Raw genomic sequence first — 24,811 nt, forward strand, 5'->3', positions numbered from 1 at the left:
GTTGTTAATCAAAAGTCTTAACTAATCGTCTTTTTCAACTGTTTCTAGTTCTTGAACGTGCCCATGTTTCGCAATGTGACTCTGAAGTGCCTCACAGAGATTGCCGGAGTGAGCGTGAGCCAGTATGAAGAGCAGTTTGTCACACTCTTCACCCTGACCATGTGTCAACTCAAACAGGTGGATTACAAAATAGGCTCAGATAACAGAATGCTCAGATCCCCATTTCTTGTTTATAAAGACGCTAATTAACATTCTAATCTGATCCATATCTGTGTAGATGCTGCCTCTGAACACCAACATTCGGCTGGCATACGCAAACGGGAAAGATGATGAGCAGAACTTCATCCAGAACCTCAGTCTGTTCCTCTGCACTTTCCTTAAAGAGCATGGGCAGCTCATTGAGAAGCGGCTCAACCTCAGAGAAACTTTAATGGAGGTGAGAGAGAACGCTATCAGTTGCGGGGGCACAGTTCAGTGGTATGATGACTTGTCTAGACCGGTGGCACAGGAGAAACTAGTTGAAAATATTGCAGAATAAACATGTCTAGCCAATAAAAGGTATGCCATGTAGATAACTGCATCCATAGTCTAATAATTCCTTTGGTGCTCTTGCAGGCCCTCCACTACATGCTGCTGGTGTCAGAGGTGGAAGAGACCGAGATCTTTAAAATTTGTCTGGAGTATTGGAACCACTTGGCTGCAGAGCTCTACAGAGAAAGTCCCTTCTCTACGTCCACATCCCCTCTGCTCTCTGGCAACCAGCACTTTGACGTACCCCCACGCAGGCAGCTCTATCTGCCTGTACTCTCCAAGGTACCGGCCGATTACATTTAACTCGACTGCTTTGTAGGAGAATTAACTCACCTTTAGCCTCGATTGGCACTGATGTACTATGATGCAATTTGATGAATTAATGCATAGCTTGGATGTCAACGACATGGCCATCAGCTGTCAAGCTCAGCGTCAAATATTTTGAATCGAATCTTGCACTGTTGTACTGTAGTTGAATTTATGAATGCAGCTTTTTATGCTAAGAAATGTTCTTACTTATAGATTGAGATGGAGCAGCAGTGTAGTGTTCATGGCTGCAGACCTGTCTCAGTTAATGAAACCTCTGTAGGTTTCATTAAATGAGTCTGCAGTCATACTAGAGTCAGTTGGCACTGGTTGAGTAACAGGTGGCTCCTAAACCGCTGCCAGAAGAGTTGCTAGTTACTGAAAATCAGCAGCTTGTAAAGCAGATAGCAGAAGACTTTTTCTGTTTGGTAATATGAGATAATATTTAACATTCTGTGTGTGTGTGTGTGTGTGTGTGTGTGGCCATGAAACAAACACATTGTATAGCATCCTTTAACATGCTAACATACACAGGTTGCACACATAATAATAATAATAATGAGAATAATAATAATATGATGGTGGTGGTATTGATAACATGATAATCTTGAACAATTCCTTGCTCTTAGAAAATCACAGTATTTTTTGTTTTTTTGTGCGACACTTTGGCAGTATTGTCTTAGTTACATTCCTGCCACTAAAGCAAACTGAATTGACTTGATAATTGTGCGAGCAGTGCGGCTGCTCTTTGATGTGTGTGTGTGTGTACTGACACACATTTATCTCCTGCGACAGGTGCGCCTGCTGATGGTGAGTCGGATGGCCAAGCCAGAGGAGGTATTGGTGGTGGAGAATGACCAGGGAGAGGTGGTCAGAGAGTTCATGAAGGACACTGACTCCATCAACCTCTACAAGAACATGAGGGAAACCCTTGGTATGACTTAAATCATTTTTAATTGATCATGACCACAAAGTGTGATGGGATTTGAGTATAGCTACTAATTAATACATCCATCCAGTGGCTTGGCAATGTTAATGCAGCTTCTTGCATGCTCACTGATCAAATACATCCTCACCAAGATTCAGTTATTTTACTGAGTACTATCCATTCAGGGTGTATCTGCTGGGATAGACTCCTGCCCCCTGTGACCCTGAACACAATGAACAAAGCACTGATGTTTATACTCTTTACTACCAGTGGTTATAGCATTGGCTATCTAAAATAGAATGATTATACTGACTCCAAGGCCATAAAACTGCTGGTAAAATTGACTTTTTATGGATATATTGATCATCATCACCACAATAGCAAAATATAGCACACTTTTTTTCATGCTCACATTCTGTCCTTGTTCACAATTGCACAAAGATGTGCTGTTGTACAAATCCACTTTTTGCTCTGCCATCCTGCAGTGTACCTGACTCACCTGGACTACGCCGACACAGAACGCATCATGACAGAGAAGCTTCACAACCAGGTGAACGGCACTGAATGGTCCTGGAAGAACCTCAACACATTGTGCTGGGCCATTGGATCCATCAGCGGGGCCATGCACGAAGAGGACGAGAAGAGGTTCCTGGTCACTGTCATCAAGGTTGTTGTTGTACTTTAAATGGCTTATAATTTCTTTTTCAGTCCACGTGATTTTTGATCCCACTGTGACACAATATTGTGTCTGAGTGCCTGTGATTTTGAAAACCTTCTGTTTGTGTCAGGATCTGCTGGGTCTGTGCGAGCAGAAGAGAGGAAAGGACAACAAGGCCATCATAGCCTCCAACATTATGTATATCGTTGGCCAGTATCCACGTTTTCTCAGAGCCCACTGGAAGTTCCTCAAAACTGTAGTCAACAAACTCTTTGAGTTCATGCACGGTGAGAGATGAGACCAGTTTCTTTTTCATTCATTTGTTTGTTCTTTACATTTTGAGGAATCACTGAGGGCGATATTGACAGAACAATTAACACAGAATAAATACACACAACATGAATGCATTAATTTGGTTTAGATGGTGTAAAGCATTGGCTTGAAAATCTATAAATGCTTTTTTTTTAATATTGTTTTATATTTAATTATGTGAGTATGTAACTTAACTGTGTGCGTTCCTCATCAGAGACCCATGACGGTGTTCAGGACATGGCCTGTGACACCTTCATCAAGATCGCCCAGAAGTGCCGGCGCCACTTTATCCAGGTGCAGGTGGGAGAGGTGATGCCCTTCATCGACGAGATCCTAAACAACATCAACACCATCATCTGTGACCTTCAGCCCCAACAGGTCTGCAAATACATGCTAGCGAGCATTTTCATCATCTCTAGTGATTCATCACACCTGCAGACAGACAGACAGACAGACAGACAGACAGTTATTACCAAGATTTCTCTCATTTGCTTTGGCCCTATCAAGTTTGCATGCTGACTGGTGTTCCTGTTTGTGTCCAGGTCCACACGTTCTATGAGGCAGTGGGTTATATGATTGGGGCCCAGACAGACCAGGCCGTTCAAGAACACCTGATAGAGAAATACATGCTGCTGCCCAATCAAGTGTGGGACAGCATAATCCAGCAGGCCACCAAGGTAAGAGAGCAATCTGCTAATGCATACTGAAAGATTTTACCCAGCATGCCAGTCTATATGCCAGAACTGTATGTTAATCTATGCTCTGCTCCATTTCTCCTGGTGCTGCTCCCTCAGAACGTGGACATCTTGAAGGACCCAGAGACTGTGAAACAGCTGGGCAGCATCTTGAAGACCAACGTCAGAGCCTGTAAGGCTGTGGGACACCCCTTTGTAATCCAACTTGGACGGATTTACCTCGATATGCTCAACGTCTACAAGTGCCTCAGCGAGAACATCTCTGCTGCCATTCAGACAAACGGTAAGGGAGGCGTGTGCGTTTGTGATCATACAGCTGAGCTGACTGCTATGAGAATCAATGATCTCAAAGCTCAGATTGATGAATGCAGTTGAACACTGCCGAGGCCTAACCTAATGTAGTTGCTCCTCTGTGTTGTACCATGCATTTGTGTTTGGTTAAAGCTGTGTACAGATCTGTACACTGAATAGACTGTGTCTCTTCATTGTTGTTTGGGCATGCAGTCCTTTGTGGAAATTCAGTGTCAGTTGTGTTGCCAGGTTCTCTCAAAATGCTTTCAACACCATTCTTTAATACTTCATGTGGAAAGAGTTTGAAACTGCTAACTACACTCACTAACATGGCATCATTCCGTGCTATTTTGGGTTGGTCCAACAGTTTGTGTAGCCTTCACATCTGTATTTGTGCAGCAGGAATGTAGTATTTTGTCATCCAGTAGTGGCAGTAGCAGCACTTTTTTGTGTCATTTTTTTTCTCTCGCATCCACCTGCTTTGATGACTCATGTCTGAGTCCTCCTCAGCTTAAATGTGAGGAGAGGTACCGTATGAAGTCTGTCAGTAATGATCAAGGTTTTTTGTACCGCCTTGGCTGCTGATTCAGAGCAGTGGAGAAATGGTGGTTCAAAAGCTTAACCAGATATATAATAATGCAGTGGTCAGCTTGACTATGATCTTTTTCTGGCATAACGCGCAAAGAATCAGATCGACATGATGCACTGCAGATAGCTTTCCGGCACAAAGGAAACTAATCATGTGATTGTGATTGAAGCAGACTCGCCACACCTGACAATGCATCCTTACCTGCAGGGATGTGCGATGTGGATAAAATCTTCCATAAAGCTCTGAGTATATGTCAGCTGTGATGGGGGTTTCTGCTGTGTATTGGAAGTTAAATTGAGAAACTAGTCATAGATGACGCAATAGGATGGGGGTGTCAATTTTGGGATAGTCCAGTGAATTAATCTGACTGAATACTTTCAGGTAAAGAAATAAAACAAGTCTGAGAAAATTCTTAAAAGTGCTTGAGTTTGAATTTGTGTGTAATGGCTGAGTGCAACCTGAGATACAATATTAAAGACAGTAACACCTATGTACCATCTCACTGCTTGACCACAATCTGTTGTGGGAGCAGTTAAGCATTTACCAAACTATAATGTATAGCACGCAGACATGCTGCAGATCCTTTCAGCGTTTACCTGATGTCAATGTTTATGCTTCGTAGTTTAGTGTGAGCTACACAGTCAGAGACCCCATCTCTGAGCCTTGTGCAAAACCTTGACTCACAAGAAGCCAGTATATTATTAGACAAAGTGTGGTGATATTTTCTTCATGCGGTTCCTTCAGTGTGTGTATCCTCTTTGTGCTGCAGGTGAGATGGTGACGAAACAGCCCTTAATCCGGAGTATGAGAACAGTGAAACGAGAGACGCTGAAACTGATCTCAGGCTGGGTCAGCCGATCAAACGACCCACAGATGGTGAGAAATCGCTCCGAAATCCTCAGAAATGTGGAGGCACATCACTGCTGTGGGAGGAAAACCTCACGCATTTCTGAAGCTGTCCTGAGGAACAGCAGCCCAGTTTTGAAGAAATGCATTTGTATAGGAAAACAGATTTTAATAAAACAGTTAATGTGGCTTTGAGCAGACAGCAGTGGTATATTTTTACTCCTGTGCGTCCTCAGGAGATGCTACACACTGGCAATCAATGAAACGGTTGACAGTAGAAAAGAAGTAGAACTAATCCAGTTAGTATTTTTAGATCAAACACAAAAGTTTCATTTCCTTTTAGCGTGTGCGTCTCTGCCCTCTGCTGTGTTTTGTCTGCATAAGAAGTAAGACTCCTAGTGTTTCTGTGAACCCTTGGTAGATAAAAATGATAGTTATTCCTTTGTAATGTAGCTGTCAAAACTGAGCACCTGTCTTTAAAGGTGGAGGCCCCTGTTTTTTTTTTCTTCCACTGATCTGGGCACGTTCCCTGCTCATCTCTCCGGTTGTTTTCTAGGTAGGAGAGAACTTTGTTCCACCGCTGCTGGACGCCGTCCTCATCGACTACCAACGCAACGTCCCTGCTGCCCGCGAGCCAGAGGTCCTCAGCACCATGGCAACCATCGTCAACAAGCTGGGAGGGCACATCACCAGCGAGATACCCCAGATCTTCGATGCAGTGTTTGAGTGCACCCTAAACATGATCAACAAGGTAAGGCACAGCGATCATTAGTTTTACAGTTAATAAACAGTCCAACATGTCAATCATCTGATCCCAGTTTGGTCTGCTGTATCATCTGTGTCACAGTCCTGTTTGAAACCTTTTCTAAACATGTCAGAAACACAGTTACAAGGATTGCTGTCTGTATCACATGTAATAATGGTCACTGATTAGCACCAGTCTTAGATAACGGACACAAGGCAAATCTCTCACTGCTTCAGTGAAAATGTAACCACTTCCAGTACAGTAGGTGACTAGGCACCTGAGTCATCAAAAAACATGTGAATTAGCAGGTTTCATTTGCGCATAGATAAGCTATCTGTATCATGTGGCCTTCACAGCAGTCTGTTAATCACAGCGCCCTACTGGACTAGTTATTCGTGTGCACTGGAAGAAGAAAACCAAGATAAAATTCGACCAAACTTTGTGTAGAAATATAATTTATTCACTGTACTCAGTCGATCAAATTTTACAGCTGCACTTTTATTTATGTTTGAAGCAAAGCGAGGGGTTCACATGGCCAACAGTGTCTGTCAATGACATACTGTGTAAATGTTATAGGCATATACACTCACCTTGCTAGTACCGGGTTGGAACCTCTTTTGCCTTCAGAACTGCCTTAATTCTTCGTGGCATAGATTCAGAAGATGGGTACACTGTGGTCATAAAGGGATGGACATGGTCAGCAACAATACTCAGACAGGCTGGGGCATTTAAACGATGCTCAATTGGTACTAAGGGGCCTGAAGTGTGCCAAGAAAATATCCCCCACACCATTACACCACCACCACCAGCCTGAACCGAAGGCAGGATGGATCCATGCGTTCATGTTGTTTACGCCAAATTCTGCTCCTACCATCCGAATGTCGCAGCAGACATCGAGACTCATCAGACCAGGCAACGTTTTTCCAATCTTCTATTGTCCAATTTTGGTGAGCCCGCGCAAATTGTGGCCTCAGTTTCCTGTTCTTAGCTGACAGGGGTGGCACTCGGTGTGGTCTTCTGCTGCTGTAGCCCATCTGCTTCAAGGTTCGACGTGTTGTGTGTTCAGAGATGCTCTTCTGCATACCTTGGTTGTAACAAGTGGTTATTTGACTGTTGCCTTCCTATCAGCTTGAACCAGTCTGGCCATTCTCCTCTGACCTCTGGCATCAACAAGGCATTTTCGCCCAGAGAACTGCCGCTCACTGGATATTTTCTCTTTTTTGGACCATCCTCTGTAAACCCTAGAGATGGTTGTGCAGGAAAATCCCAGTAGATCAGCAGTTTCTGAAATCCTCAGACCAGCCCGTCTGGCACCAACAACCATGCCACGTTCACAGTCACTTAAATCACCTGTCTTACCCATTCTGATGCTCAGTTTGAACTTCAGCAGCTCGTCTTGACCATGTCTACATGCCTAAATGCATTGAGTTGCTGCCATGAGATTGGCTGATTAGATATTTGCATGAAGGAGCAGTTGAACAGGTGTACCTAATGAAGTGGCCAGTGAGTGTTTATCCTGTAAATTTATGCTGTATGTTGTGTGAACTGCCTCTGTAAAAATAGGTTGTGGGTGACAAAAAGTCAGTTGTCAGTTAAAATGTCAAGTTTCACAACTGCTTGTTGGTGACATCCCTGAAACCACGTAGCAAACGAGTCAGAGCCTGCAGATCGTCCTTAGACACATGTTCTGTTTTTCATGTTTAAAGAAAAAAAAAGATCCCACCACACTCTAAACATAAACCAATCAGCTGCCTGCTTCGCCCGTTTTGATAAACAAGCCTTTAACCTACTGTGTGCATCTAAAATGTATCAAATTATGCTTAGCGCAGTCCGACTTGACTTAATGAAGTGGACATGTGCAACATGTGGAAGCTCAGGCCTGAGTACTGTCACCTGAGAGACAAAACCCAGGGCGACACAGCACTAATCACACCACCAGCTGCCGATGTCAAACTCATTGCTTTGAGCACACAGTGATGACTGAAGGCAACTCAAGTGATGGTATAAACATTTTTATCAACTCAGATCTTGTCTCATCTGCTCTGACTGTGGTGGCTGCACAGTCAGAAGGGCTCAGAGAGGCTTCAGTAAGAAAATCCACTTGAAACAGTGAGTGAGGTGGGGGGCGGCGGGGGTCAGGATTTTGAAAATGGAGGCGGATGTGCTCCCCCATCACTGTGGAACTGTGCCTTTGCAGCAATCATCAGGTAATCCAGACCAAACTAACATATTTCAACAACTTGTCTCTGCCAGAACTTCGAGGAGTATCCAGAGCACAGGACCCACTTCTTCTACTTACTCCAAGCTGTAAACTCTCACTGCTTCCCTGCATTCCTCGCCATCCCCCCTGCCCAGTTCAAACTGGTACTGGACTCCATCATCTGGGCCTTCAAACACACCATGAGGAACGTGGCTGATACTGGTAAGGCAACACCCATTTTAGCACATATTTTAATGTTAATATTGAGCAACAGTGCCTAGAGCATGAATACTAAACGATGTAAAACAGCCCGGCTGCTGTGCTTCATCATGTCATGAGGAGTGACTGTGTCACAGGTGAGGAGAATCTTTAAACAGCAAAAACCCGTTTGTTTAAAAAGCAGAAATCTGATCTGCAGGTGTGCTGTGATACTTTACCTCAGCAATGTTCTGACGCTCTCGCTGCTGTTTACTTGTCAGATCGTCTGGCCCTGCACTGACCTACAGTTCTGTTATTTTTGTGAGGAGGTTTGTGTTGGAAGCTCAAGTCGTCCTTCTGTTGCTGCTCATGCAGGTCTGCAGATTCTGTACACGCTGCTGCAGAACGTGGCTCAGGAGGAAGCAGCCGCTCAGAGTTTCTACCAGACGTACTTCTGTGACATCCTCCAGCACATCTTCTCTGTGGTCACCGACACGTCACATACTGCTGGTGAGTTTCCACACGTGAGCTGTGGGGATTAAACATGCATGATAAAAGTTTCTGCAGGGTTCGTACAAAGTCCTGAAAGTTTGGGAAATGCTCGATTTTTAACTGTATCCCACATTTTCAACCTAATCTGGTGTTTCATCTACACATTCACTCATGTAAGCCCAAAATCCATCGATATGTGAAACAAACGATCCCCTTGTCACATTTGTCTGCACAACCAGCTGAAAGGAGATGGGCCTGTGTATGACTAGGAAACCATTCATAGCTAAATAAGTCCTCTGCTCATCCCTAAGTCGAAACAACCAACCAAAGTTAATGTGAACAGCTGGTACAGTCGTGTGTGAGCGCACATTGATTGCTGTGGGTGAAAACAAATTCTGTAAACTTGATCTTTTGGGTCCAAGAGAAATCTTTGGTTGAGCTTGAAAGTGTGTGTAGTAAACGGAGTGTGTGTGTGTGCTGTGTGTGCGGCAGGCCTCACGATGCACGCGTCCATCCTGGCCTACATGTTCAACCTGGTGGAGGAGGGGAAGATCACCACAGTGCTGAACCCTGCCAGCCCCACCAACAACCAGGTGTTCATCCAGGAGTACGTGGCCAACCTGCTCAAGACTGCCTTCCCTCACCTACAAGAGTGAGTGTGAACACACACTCACACACTCACACACACACACACACACACACACACACACACACACACACACATTAAAAGTCTACTGTAGTAAAGCACGTGTTTGTTTCTGATGGCCGTGATTGTTTGTGTTAGTGCTCAGGTGAAGGTGTTTGTGACCGGGCTGTTCAGCTTAAACCAGGACATTCCTGCCTTCAAGGAGCACCTTAGGGACTTCCTGGTGCAGATAAAGGTGAGGCTGTCAAAGTGTACAGTGTATCTGTCTGTTTGCTGATGAGCTGAACTAAAGTGAACAAGGCCCCGCAGAGCTCCGTCTCCTCACTCAGAGGTTATCAGGGACCACACAGTTAGCTGCTCAGCTGCTGTTTCCAGAAATAACATTTTCCTGCATGGCCAGTGTGTAGGAGGTTGGTGCCAGCTTTCTGTTATTGGAAAACTGTGTGATAGTGACACAGTGATGTGTGAAGTCGCCACAGGACGTGTTCACGGTTTTCTGGTCTGCTGATTGGTCCAGGTTTCAGCTGCCAGGTTCAGTGGATTTAGTTAAGAGATCTGCGTTTGGGGCAGTTTGATATCTTGTTTGGCTCCTGGAAGTTTTCACCTCTGACAATTTCACTGAGGAGACAAATCAATAAACTATAGCTGGACTCAGGATTCTGCAGCTGAATAAGTGGGTTTAGAAAGTGGCTGGATGCAGATGTAGTCTGGCAGTGTAAACCCTGCAGCTAACCGCCACGTTTCCCTGTTCCAGGAGTTTGCAGGCGAGGACACGTCAGATCTGTTCCTGGAGGAGCGGGAGGCGTCACTTCGTCAGGCCCAGGAGGAGAAACACAAGATCCAAATGTCGGTCCCGGGCATCCTCAACCCTCACGAGATCCCCGAGGAGATGTGTGACTGAGCGCCAGCTCAACCAAACTGTACAGTACTCCAAACAACAAACAAACAAACAAACAAACAAACCCTAACCACAGCAAATACAACAAAACCCAAGAGAGGCACTTGAGCGTGGTGGGAGGCCGCTCGCCGTCTGCAGAGCTGGCCGTCCCACTGGATGTTTGTTGACCAAAACAATGCCAACAATATGTAAATGATTACCGCGTCACCCTGTGGCCCTTTTTACATAATCTGCGTTTTCTATGGAGATTTTTTGTGTAATATCTTTCCAGAACTGTTAATCTAAGCTTATGTTTTGTTGGTCTCTGGCCCCTCCGCAGACCTGCATGATGAGTTGTAACGATTAGGACGACTTAACCATCTTGTTTTTGTTCTGTTCCCTCCACCTCCCACCTCCTCTCTTTCCCAGCCCCCCCTTCGCATATATTTGTTTATATATAAATATATTATATATACAGTCCGAGCAGGGTTATTGTGAAAAACGGCATATCTGTCAAGTCGGCATAGAGGCTTCTAGACCTGTGGTGAGAGACAGGAAGTGGTCTTTTAGAGGCACGCACACCGCTTGTTTGGTGCCCCACGGCATTGTGGGAGAATGTGACTAACGGATAATGAATGAAAGTCGAGAGATGCTGCTTCATGTATCAGCATCTGTTGCTCATGAGTTATGCTTCACCTAAAAAAATAAATAAGTGTTTGGCTGCTGTCAGCAGAAGTTTTTTAGGGAAAGCAAAACCGAATATGTGCATATCATCCCAATTGTATAGCATCTTTAATACCATGGGAACATTTTTTTTCCTTTTATTCTATTGTTTCTTTTTGTTGTGGGTGTGTGCGCGTGTGTGCTGTCGCCTAGTCGACATCAGCGTTTTGTTTTCCTCTAAGAGGATTGTTGCTCATTTGTGAGCCTTCATTAATGGGATGTTTTAAGGAAGTGACGGAGGTATTTATGGGTTCTTAGTTGGTTGCATCTTTATAACAACTCCTGTTTAACTCAGATGGCTTTGAAGATTTTGAATTGTACTAATTTAGATTGTTTACCATGCAGTAGTGCTTCAAGACACTACCTTTAGAGCAAAATGAAAAATAAAACTGGGTTTACATTTAATTTTGTATTTTTGCATTTTTCATTTGTACCTGTTTGAGTTCTGTCCAAATAAACAAAAGGCTTTTTGTCCAGAGAGCAAATTAATTGCCAACGAGTTTAATTAGGAAAAGAATGTATAAATCCAAATAAGCGCCCAATCTCTAATGGCAAATTTCCCTTCTCAAGGTGTTACATTTGTTGTGAACTTTTTGAACTGATTAAAGTTGAGAATTTTATAACCCTGCCTTTGCTCCCATTTCTTCATTCAACAGGAGACGCGTTTAACACGAAGGATGTTGTTTTATGTTTTATACTGACTGAACAAGTCACTCAGAAATCTGTTTGGCTTATTGTTCACTCACTGTGATGTTTGAGCTTCACTGTGCCCAATGAAACACACATTCATCTGCTGAGGGAGGACGTTTCTCCAGGTTCCCCCTTTAAATCTCAGTTTAACATGTGATTTAACAATTTTATCTCAAGCAGTTTGTCACAATGAAATGTGCGACAACACAAGCGTGATGTTGAAACTTCACACGACACACAGACTGGACCTTTTTTAGTGAAGTAGAGGACATCTTGTTCAGCAGTTCAACTTTTTAAAACAATATTTGCATATTCATAGACAAAATCAAAGTCTCTAGTGCTGAAGATGAAGGGTAGTGGAAAAGCTCCTGACCACAGCAGGATGTTTTATTATTTATTTAGCTGGTTGGTAAAAGCAGGATTTGGCAGTGTACTCCCAAGCAATGAAATCTGACTTCATGAAACCATGCAAACTAGTCGTCATTGTCACTTCCTCTGATGTACTGACTGGACGATGTATCTCCTGTGAGCAAACCCACTTCTCAATATCCTCCCCGAATCACATAAATCCTACAGGGAACCGAGGAAGATGACGAAGGATGTCATCTGTCGTACACGCTGTGGCATGCGGCCATTTCCGCTCAGACATCTTTGGCCAAGGTTGGAGCTGTGTAAGCTGACCTTGCCACTAATCCCTGTTAACATACTGGTATTACATTAAAGGTTATGATGACGCTCCGTCGCTGAAAGTTGAAACACTCTTCTGACGCAACTCCAACAACCTGTCAGCTCTGATGCAACCAGAGAGGAAGCAGTTGGACTCTGATGTCGGCAGATACTCACAATAAGAATTATAATCCTACTGTAGATAATAATAGTTCACTGTACTTTGGTTACTTTAGTTGGGAGTCCTACAGTGTTTAATGTGAAAACCAGGACATTGGCAGCTTGTCGTGGCTGCAGATCCTTATTTGTGCCCCCCTGTGCAGGACGGCTCTGGCTCATATCAGTGATACTCTTTGATTTTGGAACGCATTTGAAGCCTTTTGTGAAGTCAGCATCTCTTTCCTCTGCTGTGTAACCAGTTCCTACGTTTACTCTGACGAGTTCATATCTGACCATCTCTGGGACCATAATTCAGTCCGGCTGAAACTGGACCACCCCCCCCCCTCCCTCCCTGACCCAGATCCAGAGATCCTCAGCCATTCTCGGCATCCGCTGTCGAGCAGAAGAGGGAACAGCTGGGGTAGCCCCCGCCCACCCAATACTTACCCAAAAAGAAAAACTGCCCGTTCTATGCCCCCCCCCCGTTATGCCCTGCTCTGTGTCTACGCTGCAGGCAGGCAGGGTTATTAATACCCCTGTGAGTAAGCTCGACAGGAAGAGCCATGTGAGCACACCCACCGGTCAGTGCCTCTCAAAAAGAGAGGGTGGTTGACCCTCTGCCCGGCGGCACATACCAGCCCCCCGCCCTGGACTTTGTTTCTACAACATGTCTACCTTCTTTTAGTCTTCGGGGCTAGAAAAGAATGCCCGCGAAGGACTGAACAGTGACAGGAATATAAACCCTGCTCTTGTGTGAATCTAGTTTTCTTCCATCCGATGTGGCAGCGCCCTGCAGCAGAGGTGACAGGTTGTGTGTGGTCAAAGTGGAGCAAAGTTGATGAGTGAAAGCCCAGCATGTCCACCAAGGTGATCTACTGCCACCTGGTGGGCAGTAACCAGGACAACATGGCAAATAAAGGTCTGGCAGGAGTTCAGTGTCATTCACTTATTTATTGGTCCCAGTGTTGAACAGAACAGTCACATCCCAACACAGACAGGAATGACTAGAACTAGATCTCTACCAGAACTGAGGGAAACATCTGTTAATAGCTGCTGCTGTCTCGCCCAGAGCGCCGGGCCTCACTGTCTGGCCTTCAGCTACACGGATCTCTCTGAAAATTTGTGTTTTAGTCTCAGTAATTCAGGTCTTCAGCTAAGATGACAGCTGGAATGGAATAAACTGACATTTTCTCATTTGTTCTTCCTCTATGGTATTCCCTAACTTGCGTAGCTCCAAAAATAAATCCTAAGGACACATTGAGAGGTCGATTAGTTCAAGTGAGCCGAGCTGGATCCTGACTTCTCCTTGTTTTCCAAGGGCTGATCACAGCTGCACAAATACATAGCTAGCTGAGTGACAGAGGATGGTGATCCGGACATAGTCACCTGAGTTAAGCAAAGAGGGAGGGAGCGGGTCGGACGCGGGGTGAGGGTGAGGGTGAGGGTGAGTCCACAGCTGGGTTATAGGTGGTGGCCGTGCTAGAGGGGCTGCCAGTGGGAAGTGATTTAGTTGTACTGAGCCCTCACAGAAGGATCTCGCCTCCTCCTCTTCATCACCTCTCATGCTTGTCTCTTAACCTCCTCAGAGGCCTTTTCCCCATCCAGTCCTTTATGTTGTCCGGATTTGAGCGTAGCGTATTTTAGGTCTACAGAGGCAGAGGAAGAAGGAAAGGCTTAGTTACTGAATGGCACAAGATGGAGTGTGTGTGTGTGTGTGTGTGTGTGTGTGTGTGTGTGTGTGTGTGCACTAAGAGTACCTGGGTGTCTTCTCTGAACTCTGTCTAGTTTGAGAGGTACTCTTAAACTGGACTTCCAGTCTGGAGTAAATTCCCCCTGTAGGCTGCAACAGAAACCACACACACACGCACGCACACACACACACACACACACACACACACACACACACGCACACACACACAAAACAAAAACAATCCGACATCAGGCAGCTGCAAAAACTAGGACAGCGGGGCCGACTGCTCCACACCAAACATGACCACATGATGTGAATAAATCCTTGTCATTTCCTGCATCCTGATACTAAAGAACACTGTTCCAGGACATGAGCAGCAGATATATGAACAGACACTGCCAGAAGACTTTAGATGCCCCAAATGTGTCTGTTCTTAAAGACGGGTTAAAAGCATTTCACTTTTCATGTGCCTATGATTACGCCCTAGAACTTGCACTTCACTCCGACGGCACAGGAACTCTGGAGGTGTGTATGAACGGTGATATTACTCTGTTCAGTGTCATTTTACATCTGGAGGTTTCTTTTTGCTATCATGCATGTGAAGCACTCTGAATTGCCCCCCGTGTGTGAGACGTGCTATATAAATGAACTGGCCGTTGCTACTGCTTACTGTACTTACCTCTTTAGTGTCCTTAGATTTGCTCTGTTCCTGGTCTCCAAACCTCATCTTAGTCAGGTGGCCGACGATCTCCACCATACGACGCTGGTCTGGTTCATAAAGACAAAAATAAATACAAAGAGTTTTGGGGAGATGCGGCCTGATTTGAATGGGAGGCACATAGATGATGCCTAAAAATATCAAAGTATTAATAACATTCATTTCCTGTAGAGAACTCTTTACTTTACCTTCTTCCCTCTGAGCGTCTTGGTTGTATCTCATGGAGCGAGAACTGTCCCACTTACTTTTCTGGACGCTCACGCTGCAAAACACACACCAGCATTAACCAAACTTCAGTTAATAAAAAGACTTTTCTAGTGAGATGCAAACTACCTCCTCCAGGATCCTGGAAAAGGGCAGTTTGTCCTCAACACTGATCTTCATGAGTTCTTTCTTTCAGGTTTTTGGTCAAACAGCACGAAGTACTGAGAATCGTGTGTTTTTTTTTTTTTTATCCTTACAGTGTCAGACAGATACGTGTTTACTGCCAAGGATACATTTAAGAAGTGTCAGTAAAATTTAAAGTCAAGACATTTAAAAACATGTGAACATGAGGATGATGTCAGTGATGAACTCACGTGAAAGGCGTGTTGTCCCTGGTCTGCGACTGAGGGACACAAAATCACATTCAGAGATACGATGCAGGTTTGAAAGTTACACCTTGAGTGTGAATGTGCTACACAGCACAGTTACTAACAACTAACAGTAAAAATAATGCGCAGTGTAAAAACAGAGTCTGGAGCTGATGGAAGTTTAGAAACCATAAATAAGCGGCACACAGGATATTTTCAGGGATGCTCAGCTGCGTCTCTTTAACAGATGTTCTGCAGTAGTGGTTCTGCTTCATGTAGCTTGAGAAGCGCTGCTCCAGTGTGCATACCCCACACAGTGTACGCATCCAAGTAAAAAGGTCACTATGTTGTGATTTATTTATCTATATTTCATCATTCTGAAGGCCCTAGCTGGACGTAACACTCCCTGTTACAGGACAACAGGCTTTACTAAGCTGCAACTTCACGCTGCATTTTACCACCAGACCAGGAGTGAGAACGCATCCTCCAGACATTCATGCTGCATTATTACACTCTGCAGACGAGTTTGAGTTGAATGTCAGTAAAGTCACAGACTCACTTTCTCCGGTTTGTCCTTGCGTTGGAAGTTTGGGGAGGACATTTGTTTTTTCAGAGGTCTGTGGGCCTTCTTGGCCTTCTTAGCAGCTGGAAACAGAAAAACAACAAAAACCAAAATGACTATGCTGACAACATCGGACGCCACCTGGTGGACAAAGAGAGCAGCTGTTTTGTTTTCCATCCTCATAAAAGGCTGGAACAATGAACGTTTAAAAATAGACGTGATGAAAATGTAGCGTGAGGGTGATGATGAGCTATAAATACAAAAACGTTTCATTGTGTGTCCTCGTTTTAGTTTTATCATTTAAAGTGCACTGAGGGGAGGCTGCTACATGGAGGTCAAGGGGAGGAAAATTCACTGAAACATTTCACGCTGATAAACATGACTTATAATTCTGACGAGGACAGGGGTGATTAGTCACAGCACGTGGTAACCTGGAGGCATCATATGTCACATGACAAAACACAAGGGAAGTATATTCAGCGTATGATTATGAGAAAAGACACTTGCCACTATTATAATATTCAGGAAACGGAGGACGGTTACGACTGCCCACTGCCTCAAATGTTTTGGTGGTTACACACAATGAAACACAGAAACTGCAATTAGACCGTCATTACCAGACAACTGTCAGTGCTCTAGTCATAACTGTTACAGTAGTTATGACAGGAACGGTTATGAGCCTGTAATTAAACCCCACAACAGTGTTTTAATAATGAATATATTCATGCCTTGTTATTATTTTCCCTTTCAGACAAGCAGTGCTCGACTCTATTCAAACAGCTTCAGCAGGGAACACAAAGCACCACACACTGTCATCATAGTGAATCTCACTGTCAACACTTCGTCCACGTTCTTTCAATCATTTTATTTTCACTTTCTGGAGGTTACACACTCAATGTGACCCTCAAAAACAACATGGCACATAACACCAACACCCAGCCAACGGCTCGCCATATAAACAATCAGATTAAACAACGACAACATACAGTATATCATCACCCCGCGTATTACAACAGTACGATGAAAAAGGGAACTTCATCACCTGGATCCTAAAGTTGATTTCAGCAAAGTCCTGTCCAAGAAAATCTATAACAAGTCTCCAGAGAGAGACAAACCCATTCATGTCTCCGTGGAAAACACGTGTGAGCCTTTCCAATGGGAGAAGCTGTAGAACATTATAAAGCCAACTTGAAACAGATGGTTTAAAATCATCTAATCATAATCATAGATTGATAACTGATCACAGAACCTTAGGAAACTAAGAATTCTCTTATCTGTTTAATTCAGGTGAGGCAGCATGTAAGCCTAAGATACAGTGGAAAGGGTTAAGATCAAGGACAACAGATTATGAATGACATTGGGTTAAAAATGTATGAATTTCCAGACAGAGCCACATTAACAGGTGAAGTTTCTACATGTAGCAGCCTACAGTTTCTCCCCTGAAAGGATAACTCCAGTAACAACTGTGACAATATTACGTAGACCAGAAACAGCCGTTATAGTGCTTGAAGCAAAGTCACCAGACTCCACTGACAAAAACAGAAACTTTACCTTGCACAACACAAGGGTTGCTTGTCTAGTTGTTGTAATGGGGCTCTAACATGTCAGTTCAGATTAAAACTGACTCTTAACAACACCAAAGTGACACAATAACACAAAAACGAATGAACCAGTCGAGGCAGCAGTAGACTAGCAGCTCCTGTTTCAAACGACTGAAATTGAAAAATTAAAATGACTGTTTTTGGCAGTGGAGTCTGGTGGCTTGAACTGACCGATATAACAGTTGTTTCTGGTTAAACAAAGCGGATCTTACATGTCTATCTCTGTTGTGATCCTCTCAGTAATGTCAGATACTTTGAATAAGAATGTGAGTGGCCAAAAAAAGCACTTTTAGTGGATGTACTCTGACGGGTGCAGTTGCCCTGAAGTTGCCCATTACAGCCACTGTAGCCTGTTTATAGCTTGTTTGCGACTGCCAGCTGACGTGATCTACTTTGTACCTATCAGTCATTTCACATCCAAAATATGTCAAAATGAGGCCCATGTTTAAAAAGCCAGTCATCCTTTAACTAAACTAGTAATGAGGTCTTTAGGGGTCTTTAATATAAATAAAATATAGTTAACAAATGTAATTAGAAAATGATCAATCATCTAGTGTAACTTAATGAGAAACTTTACTGTTAGACTAACTGCTGACTAATGTAACTAAGCTGCAGCTCTATGCGTGTGGTTCTAATCAGAGCTGAGAGGCCATTAACGCGGCCCATCACTCATCATTAGGTCACCACACATCTGGCTCCGGCACAGGCACAGAAACACACACAGGGTGAGCAGCATGATCCGGCTGTGATCCGTCACAAAAAGCTTCTCACCTTGTTTCTTGGACAGCTCCTCTTCGTCCCCCACCTCATCTTCAGTGACTTCTGACCCCGTGGTGTACTCCTCATCCTCTGACAGGAGAGACTGCTGCCTCTGGAAGGGCAAAGGTCGCACCTTTCAGACATTACCACCCAGCAGCTGGATGACACTGACGTTAGACACCCTCAGTCTCTACATTAGACTAATCTAATAAAAACACCCTTTACATTTTGATTGACATACACCTTGCTGCGTTTCTGAAGGCAGCTAGCTGACAAAATGATCAGTGCCAGGGTACAGGCAGATGTAATGAAGGAGAAAAGTCCTACCAGTTGCAGACTCCAGTTCTTCAAAAAGGAAAACTAGTTAAAAAAGAGGAAGAAACTAAAGTCACAATCAGCAAAATGACAAAGTGTTAGAATAAAAGCATCCGACAGAGAGAGAGAGAGAGATCGAGAGAGAGACAGAGAGAGACAGAGAGAGAGAGAGAGACTTACAGTGCTGCCGTCTCCTCTCAGAGGTCCGAGCAGGGTTGGCTCTAAGAGAACATCACAGTCCTCAGCCTTTTCTGCACTGCATGGACTCTCCTCAGTGCTAACACACACACACACACACACACAGAATGTCACTGGAACCTCTCATAAAGTGCTCCTGTAAAATGTTGGCAAACAGACACTGCCAGAAAAGAAGTATCTTTGAACAGTCCCCACTCTCTCACCCCTCTGCAGGTGGTGTGTTAGACAAACACACTGCGTCTCTGTGCAGCAGCAGGTCATTGAGGACTCTGGTCTGGGCTGAGGTCACCTCGTCACAGTTCTCTTCATCGGGTACGTTCACTAAGTGGTCTCGCATCTTACAGCCCTGAACACACAAACACACTTATACTTAAAGGTGCAGTGTGTGGGATTTAGTGGCATCTAGAGGTGAGGTTGCAGACTGCAGCCAATAACACCCCTCGCCTTACCTCTCCCTTTCCAGTCGAGTAGGAGAGGCTACGGTGGCCCGCGAGGATTAACGCTCCCTGACTTTGATCCGTGTGTAAGAAAGTATGATCCTCCATTTGTCAAAGTGTGGGTTCTCAAACATCTCACAACACAAAATGATATTCCTCTTCTTTCCTTTTCTTCATCTTCCAACTGGTGCACTTGCACCACCAAATTAACGCTGCGACTTCAACGTAATAGCGTTTAAGGGGCCTGCGGGTCCGTTCTGGGCCACTGTAGAGACATGGCGGTGCAACGTGATGGACTCCTTGGATGAGAACCCGCTCCTTATGTAACTACAAAGGACTCATTCTAAGCTAACAAAAACAATTCTTCACAGACAACTCTTTCAGGTGATTATACAATATTACATTCCTCTTCTCCTAATAGCCCCCCTAAATCCTGCACACTGCACCTTTAACTACCTGAAGCTTCAAACCTGTTTCAGCCACAAATATACAGTTTGCATGTTTACTAGACATAATGACATACAAAAGGCCCGACAGAAATGGTTGGTCGACAAGCAATTAACTGAATTAACAGCATCACTGAGATGTCTCTATGTAAGAGCATGTGATTACAGCATTAAAATTATTCTCCTTCGTATATCAGCCTCTTTGGGGAGCAGTTTAGCTCAGAATCAGAATTCCTTTAATACTTCTTGTTGAACTCTGAGTTGTATGTGTGAATTTATTCATTATTTGCAGCCACAGAGGATCGCAGGGGCCAGTAGCCATCCAAGCATGCAGTGTTTGGAGGGCATGGAAACACTCTGGGCAGTTCACTTATCTGCACCACTTTATGAGCCACATCAAGGGTTTACAAAACAGGTACAAATAATGGTCAAATTACACACTGACAGGGGAGACACTGGTTAATCCACCTTTTTAAACAGAATGTGAATGCAAACATGGTTTGAATAATGGAATAAGTGAATTAGTTTATGCTGAATCAAATAGATTGGTAAATGGACCATACATGTATAGCACCTTTCAAGTCTTTTCCACCACTTAATATACGGTTCAGAATTCACCCATTCATACGCTGATGACAGGGTTATCATGTAAGGTGCCAACCTGCTCATCAGTTGGAGACCCACCATTCTCACACACACACACACATGTGCGAACAATTTGGGTTTCAGATTAGGACGACCCGCTCTACCACTGCGCCACAGCCGCCTCAAAGAGCTGAGAGCTTTTACAAACAGAGCATCAATGCTTTGGCAGGCTTTCAATCAGTCTGTGATTCTGTTTTACACTAGTGTTGCAAAGTATTACCACAGAATAGGGATGAAGTAAGTGTGTGTGTGTGTGTGTGTGTGTGTGTGTCCATACCTTGGGCATACCAGTGGGGTCAAAGCGGAGCACCCTCTGGTTGCAGCAGGGGTAGATTCCTGCACCGTGCCAGCCTTTCTCTGTGCCCATGCCAGGGTACAGCACACTCTCTGGGTGGTACTTGCAGTGGGTCAGCTCTGTACACACAAACACCTACACAAACACACGCAGGTGGGATTGGATATGCCGTGTCAGGAGCACAGGTTCGTAGTATTAAGCTTGTCGACGTGTGCATCACACATACACAGACACACACCTGTTGGCATCGGGAGCAGGTGAGGTAGTTGATGGTACCCCAGATTCTCCAGTAGACCAGAACCCAGGACTTGACCTCCTCATACAGGCCGCTGATGTATTCATGCACATCCCAGCTCTTCTGTCTGCAAACACGTGCACACACAGGCATACACACCGACTGCGATGTAGAGATATAACTGCTCTTTGTGTATTATTGCTGACAAATACAGTAATTTGGAGTGCATGAGACGACATTGCTGTGTCATACTGAGTGGCTGCTATAATACCTAGTGTGTGTATAGATGATCTCTCCGTGAGCATCAACGTTTATTTTCCCCGGAACACAAGAGATCTTCCTCTCTGTGTCTTTGGTCAGCAGCTTAAGGCACAGACCACACCTGGGAATGACACATGGAAGGAAGAATTTCAGTTTCACACTGAGAGAAAAAGTGCAGCTAATGTTTCTGAACTCACACACACACACACACACACACACAAGATAAGTGCTGCTCACCTGTAGAGAGTGGAGGCGTTTCCCGGTGAATCTCTGCTCTGGTAGTTGGGATCAAAGAGACGCTCAATTTTCTTCTGAAACAATTTGCTTTGAGGAGGGAATGAAATAAAAAAGGGACATTTCTAACATCTGCTGACCTGCATTTTCACGCTGTCAGAAATAGTCTTTTAGCCTTCACTCTCTCTCTGTAACACTGTTTCTACAACACTCATCATGTACATCTGAGATGCAAGCAAAACAAACACATTCCGCCTTCCCCGTCCTTTTTACCTTTTGAACTTGTCTTTCTTGTCCCTGATGTCGTCGGCCTCGTTGTGGTTGAAGAGCTGGGCGATGCGCGTTGCCAGGTTGCTGTTGATGCAGTTCATGTTGCAGGGTGTAGCCACAATGGCGCTCATGTGTTTGTGGCAGTACTGGATGCACTCCTCCACCTAAACAATGCACACACATATACCGCTCTCACCTGACCTTTCACAGCAACAGTACATTTAACTTCAATTATCAGTACATGGATACGACTCAAACACTATTTTACCATTGCTACAACATTAGCTCTTCTTACAGAGACTACGTAAGTACAGCACTGGTAAGAACATTTACTATAAACTGTCCAAAAAACTCTTAGGCTCAAAAGAACATCTTAACATCCATGCAACATCAACTTAAGAAAGCTCTATGTAAGGGCCTCTTGTTTTTTCCCAGACTAGGACTGTGACACATAAATGAATTAGTAGGCTGCTGCTGCTTTTTCAACACCTCAGAGGCATCTTGGCTGCAAGATATTCTATATATGATGAATATATGAATATGATGTTCCAGCGCCACATGTCAGCTGATGTTTTTTTTATATTAGGTAAAACAAAAGGCCCAAAGCACATCACCACACCAAGCATCACCTGTCACAACACTTACTAACGTATCCATCTTCAAGAACTCGGAGGAGATCAGGATTGAGATCACATTGCTGGGCTCTGTAACCGACAAACACCACATGACCAACCAAGCAAACCCCACAACCAACAAACAACACAGAACACGCAGCCAGTAAACCCACCAAACACACACACCACGTTCAGTGACCAAGAGATCAAGCACCGTCCACGGGTTGACACAAACAGATGGTGTGACTGACAACTCAGGCATTCCCTTGTGTAATAATGTGATTTCTATTATTGTTTTACAGTTTTTCCAGGGATTTACCAAGCCGGGGTTTGTCCTTGTTTCCCTCTCCGGCAGAGTTCCTCCTGACGTAGTTCATGAGCCAGTCGAAGATCTGCACGTCACAGTGAACCGAGATGTCCACTTCTTCCCACCTCTGGGGGTCCACGGACAAGTACTCGGCAAAGTAACGCATCTCTTTGACGAGAAGATCTCTGGGACATGTGAAGTCCTGCTTTAGGTTCTTGGTCTCATCGCACACATGGATGACCATGTTGGGACTGTAGGAAAAAAAAGGTCAAATCCATTCTAACACAGTAAAACTCAGCGCTTTACATGAGAAGAGGGAGCGTGACCGTGTCCACATGTGAGCGATTCATACCGGAAAGGTTTTATGATAATATAAGCTGGAGGATAAGTTGAAGACAGAGCAAGTGTGGACCAAGGTTATCATAGTTAACTAAAAACTAAAAGTAGTATATATATGTATAAATATATGTATGTATATATTTAAGGTACATAAATGTAGCCAGTATCCACCCTACCTATCCCCTCTTGAAATGTCTTGAGTTTCATTCTTTTGGTCAACACGAGCAGCCGAAGGAGGCGCTGGTCTATGTGATCATGTAGACTGGGAGTCAGCAGCCTTCACAAACCTGGGCCTGAGCAATACCCCCATAATACAATAAAAGACTAAGACTCATGGTCTGAACTCTCACTACTTACTCTCGTGGCTTCTGAGGTTTGTCATCCTCGTCTGTTGAGACTCTTTTCTCTTTCTTCTCCACTGCACCAACTTTTCCTGAGGCCGTCGATTTGGAGCCTGCAGAAAACATGAAAATAGTCAGTTATCAAATACAAGTAACCATCAATACCACAGCCACACATTTTGTAACTGACAAACATTTAACAAAGTATTGCATTGCTCTAAAATATCAGATTGTTCCAATAATCTGTATTTTCTATTATCGTGAGAAGATTTCTAGTGACAAAGTCAGCTGATGATGTGTTATAAGGCCACAGGCCTGGTCATGATGCTCCCAGTGACTCATTTGATACAAGCTACAAGTATCAAATGAAAACCGTGCATTTTACATTGGATTAAACTAAAGTCAGCAAATAAGTGAGATGACAAACCTATAACAAGGTTTCTACAGGGTTCAGCAAGTTAATTTTAAGCCTTTACAGCGAAATACCATTATCAGCAAATTATTATGGAAAACCAGTTAGGAACAATATGGCCGAGAATTATTTATCATGTCCCATTTCTTCAGTACTTTCCAGCAGTTTCTAGTGATACAGGTCATTCATTAATGCAACCTGGACCTGAATAAGTGGCACAAATGACTCGTTCATGTTAGTTACTTCAGGTCTTTGCTAACATCATCAGTGTTTTCTTCACAGCTGGTGGCTGTGACTAAAACTTCACATCGGACTGATCCACCTCCGGCAGCACAGCGGATCAGATACAAACACATTTTAGAACTACCACCTAAATAATAGAAACTACTCAAGACTGTAAATTAAAGATCTTTTAATGCCTTCTAAGGCCTTTTTTTGAGGAAACTGAATTCTTTATCCTGCTAAGTCATTCACAAACCTATTTAAATCTCCAGCTCTTGGTGGGTAAATCTGATGGCTCTAACTGACCTGTGACTTTGCTGCTGCTCTGGCTGCTTCCTGTCTCCACCACCTCCCCGGTGTCCAGCTGCGTGGACAGGCCGTCTGAAGCGGGGCTGCTTCCTTCTGTCAGGGCATTGCATTGGTTGTCCACATGAGGAAAACCCCCCATGCCCTTCAGCTCCTCAAATCGACTGGCACACTGGAAGATCACATCAGCGCCACAGTGTTATTTCTCTCGACAAGTGAGGCCTAATGTCACTAAACTAAACCATGGGATGACTGATGGGTGGATGGGACTGGATAGATGCACGGGTGGATGATTGGAGGCATTCAGAGTTACCCAGCATTCCAGTTACCTCCTTGGGAGTGAATCCTGGGACTAGCTTGGCTACATTGTCCCAGTTTATGGGCTGGGGCACTCCCCACAGAGAGCCCAGCACCATGTCCAGAACCAGGACATTGTTGTCATAGGGAAAGTTGTTGTTGTCCGAGCAGAAGCGGCTCATC

The 24,811-nt window shown here is 44.3% G+C and overlaps 2 protein-coding genes across 6 annotated transcripts in view; one reads left to right on the plus strand and one right to left on the minus strand.

Moving 5' to 3' along the window:
• xpo1b (exportin 1 (CRM1 homolog, yeast) b) overlaps window positions 1-11,652 on the plus strand; it is a 26,123-nt gene extending 14,471 nt beyond the window's left edge. For all 4 annotated transcript variants that reach the window (XM_070840668.1, XM_070840667.1, XM_070840669.1 and 1 more), the window contains 16 exons: window positions 49-177; window positions 278-436; window positions 616-813; window positions 1,633-1,771; window positions 2,251-2,432; window positions 2,554-2,710; window positions 2,950-3,113; window positions 3,278-3,412; window positions 3,530-3,713; window positions 5,080-5,186; window positions 5,713-5,907; window positions 8,155-8,323; window positions 8,675-8,809; window positions 9,284-9,443; window positions 9,576-9,672; window positions 10,192-11,652. In XM_070840668.1, coding sequence (XP_070696769.1) covers window positions 49-177; window positions 278-436; window positions 616-813; window positions 1,633-1,771; window positions 2,251-2,432; window positions 2,554-2,710; window positions 2,950-3,113; window positions 3,278-3,412; window positions 3,530-3,713; window positions 5,080-5,186; window positions 5,713-5,907; window positions 8,155-8,323; window positions 8,675-8,809; window positions 9,284-9,443; window positions 9,576-9,672; window positions 10,192-10,338 — 2,457 coding nt within the window. In that variant the 3' untranslated portion in view covers window positions 10,339-11,652. The remainder of the gene's footprint in view (window positions 1-48; window positions 178-277; window positions 437-615; window positions 814-1,632; window positions 1,772-2,250; window positions 2,433-2,553; window positions 2,711-2,949; window positions 3,114-3,277; window positions 3,413-3,529; window positions 3,714-5,079; window positions 5,187-5,712; window positions 5,908-8,154; window positions 8,324-8,674; window positions 8,810-9,283; window positions 9,444-9,575; window positions 9,673-10,191) is intronic.
• Window positions 11,653-13,503: 1,851 nt separating this feature from the next.
• Window positions 13,504-24,810, minus strand: sanbr (SANT and BTB domain regulator of CSR). 2 transcript variants are annotated; one of them, XM_070841059.1, is made up of 20 exons: window positions 24,661-24,810; window positions 24,332-24,503; window positions 23,408-23,504; window positions 22,724-22,962; window positions 22,436-22,494; window positions 21,794-21,954; window positions 21,524-21,610; window positions 21,297-21,407; window positions 21,029-21,152; window positions 20,773-20,925; window positions 19,171-19,313; window positions 18,950-19,046; window positions 18,782-18,814; window positions 18,467-18,566; window positions 16,092-16,177; window positions 15,539-15,567; window positions 15,149-15,222; window positions 14,922-15,010; window positions 14,310-14,385; window positions 13,504-14,198 (listed from the first exon to the last, which is right to left on the minus strand). In XM_070841059.1, exons 1-20 carry the CDS (start codon window positions 24,808-24,810, stop codon window positions 14,113-14,115), a joined length of 2,166 nt encoding a protein of 721 aa, XP_070697160.1. In that variant the 3' UTR covers window positions 13,504-14,112. The 2 variants fall into 2 exon arrangements, with proteins under 2 accessions (XP_070697160.1, XP_070697162.1); XM_070841061.1 differs by having other exon boundaries at window positions 14,310-14,392.
• Window position 24,811: the final 1 nt, after the last annotated feature.

The sequence above is a fragment of the Pempheris klunzingeri genome, chromosome 12 (assembly GCF_042242105.1).
Source record: "Pempheris klunzingeri isolate RE-2024b chromosome 12, fPemKlu1.hap1, whole genome shotgun sequence".
NCBI lineage: Eukaryota > Metazoa > Chordata > Actinopteri > Acropomatiformes > Pempheridae > Pempheris > Pempheris klunzingeri.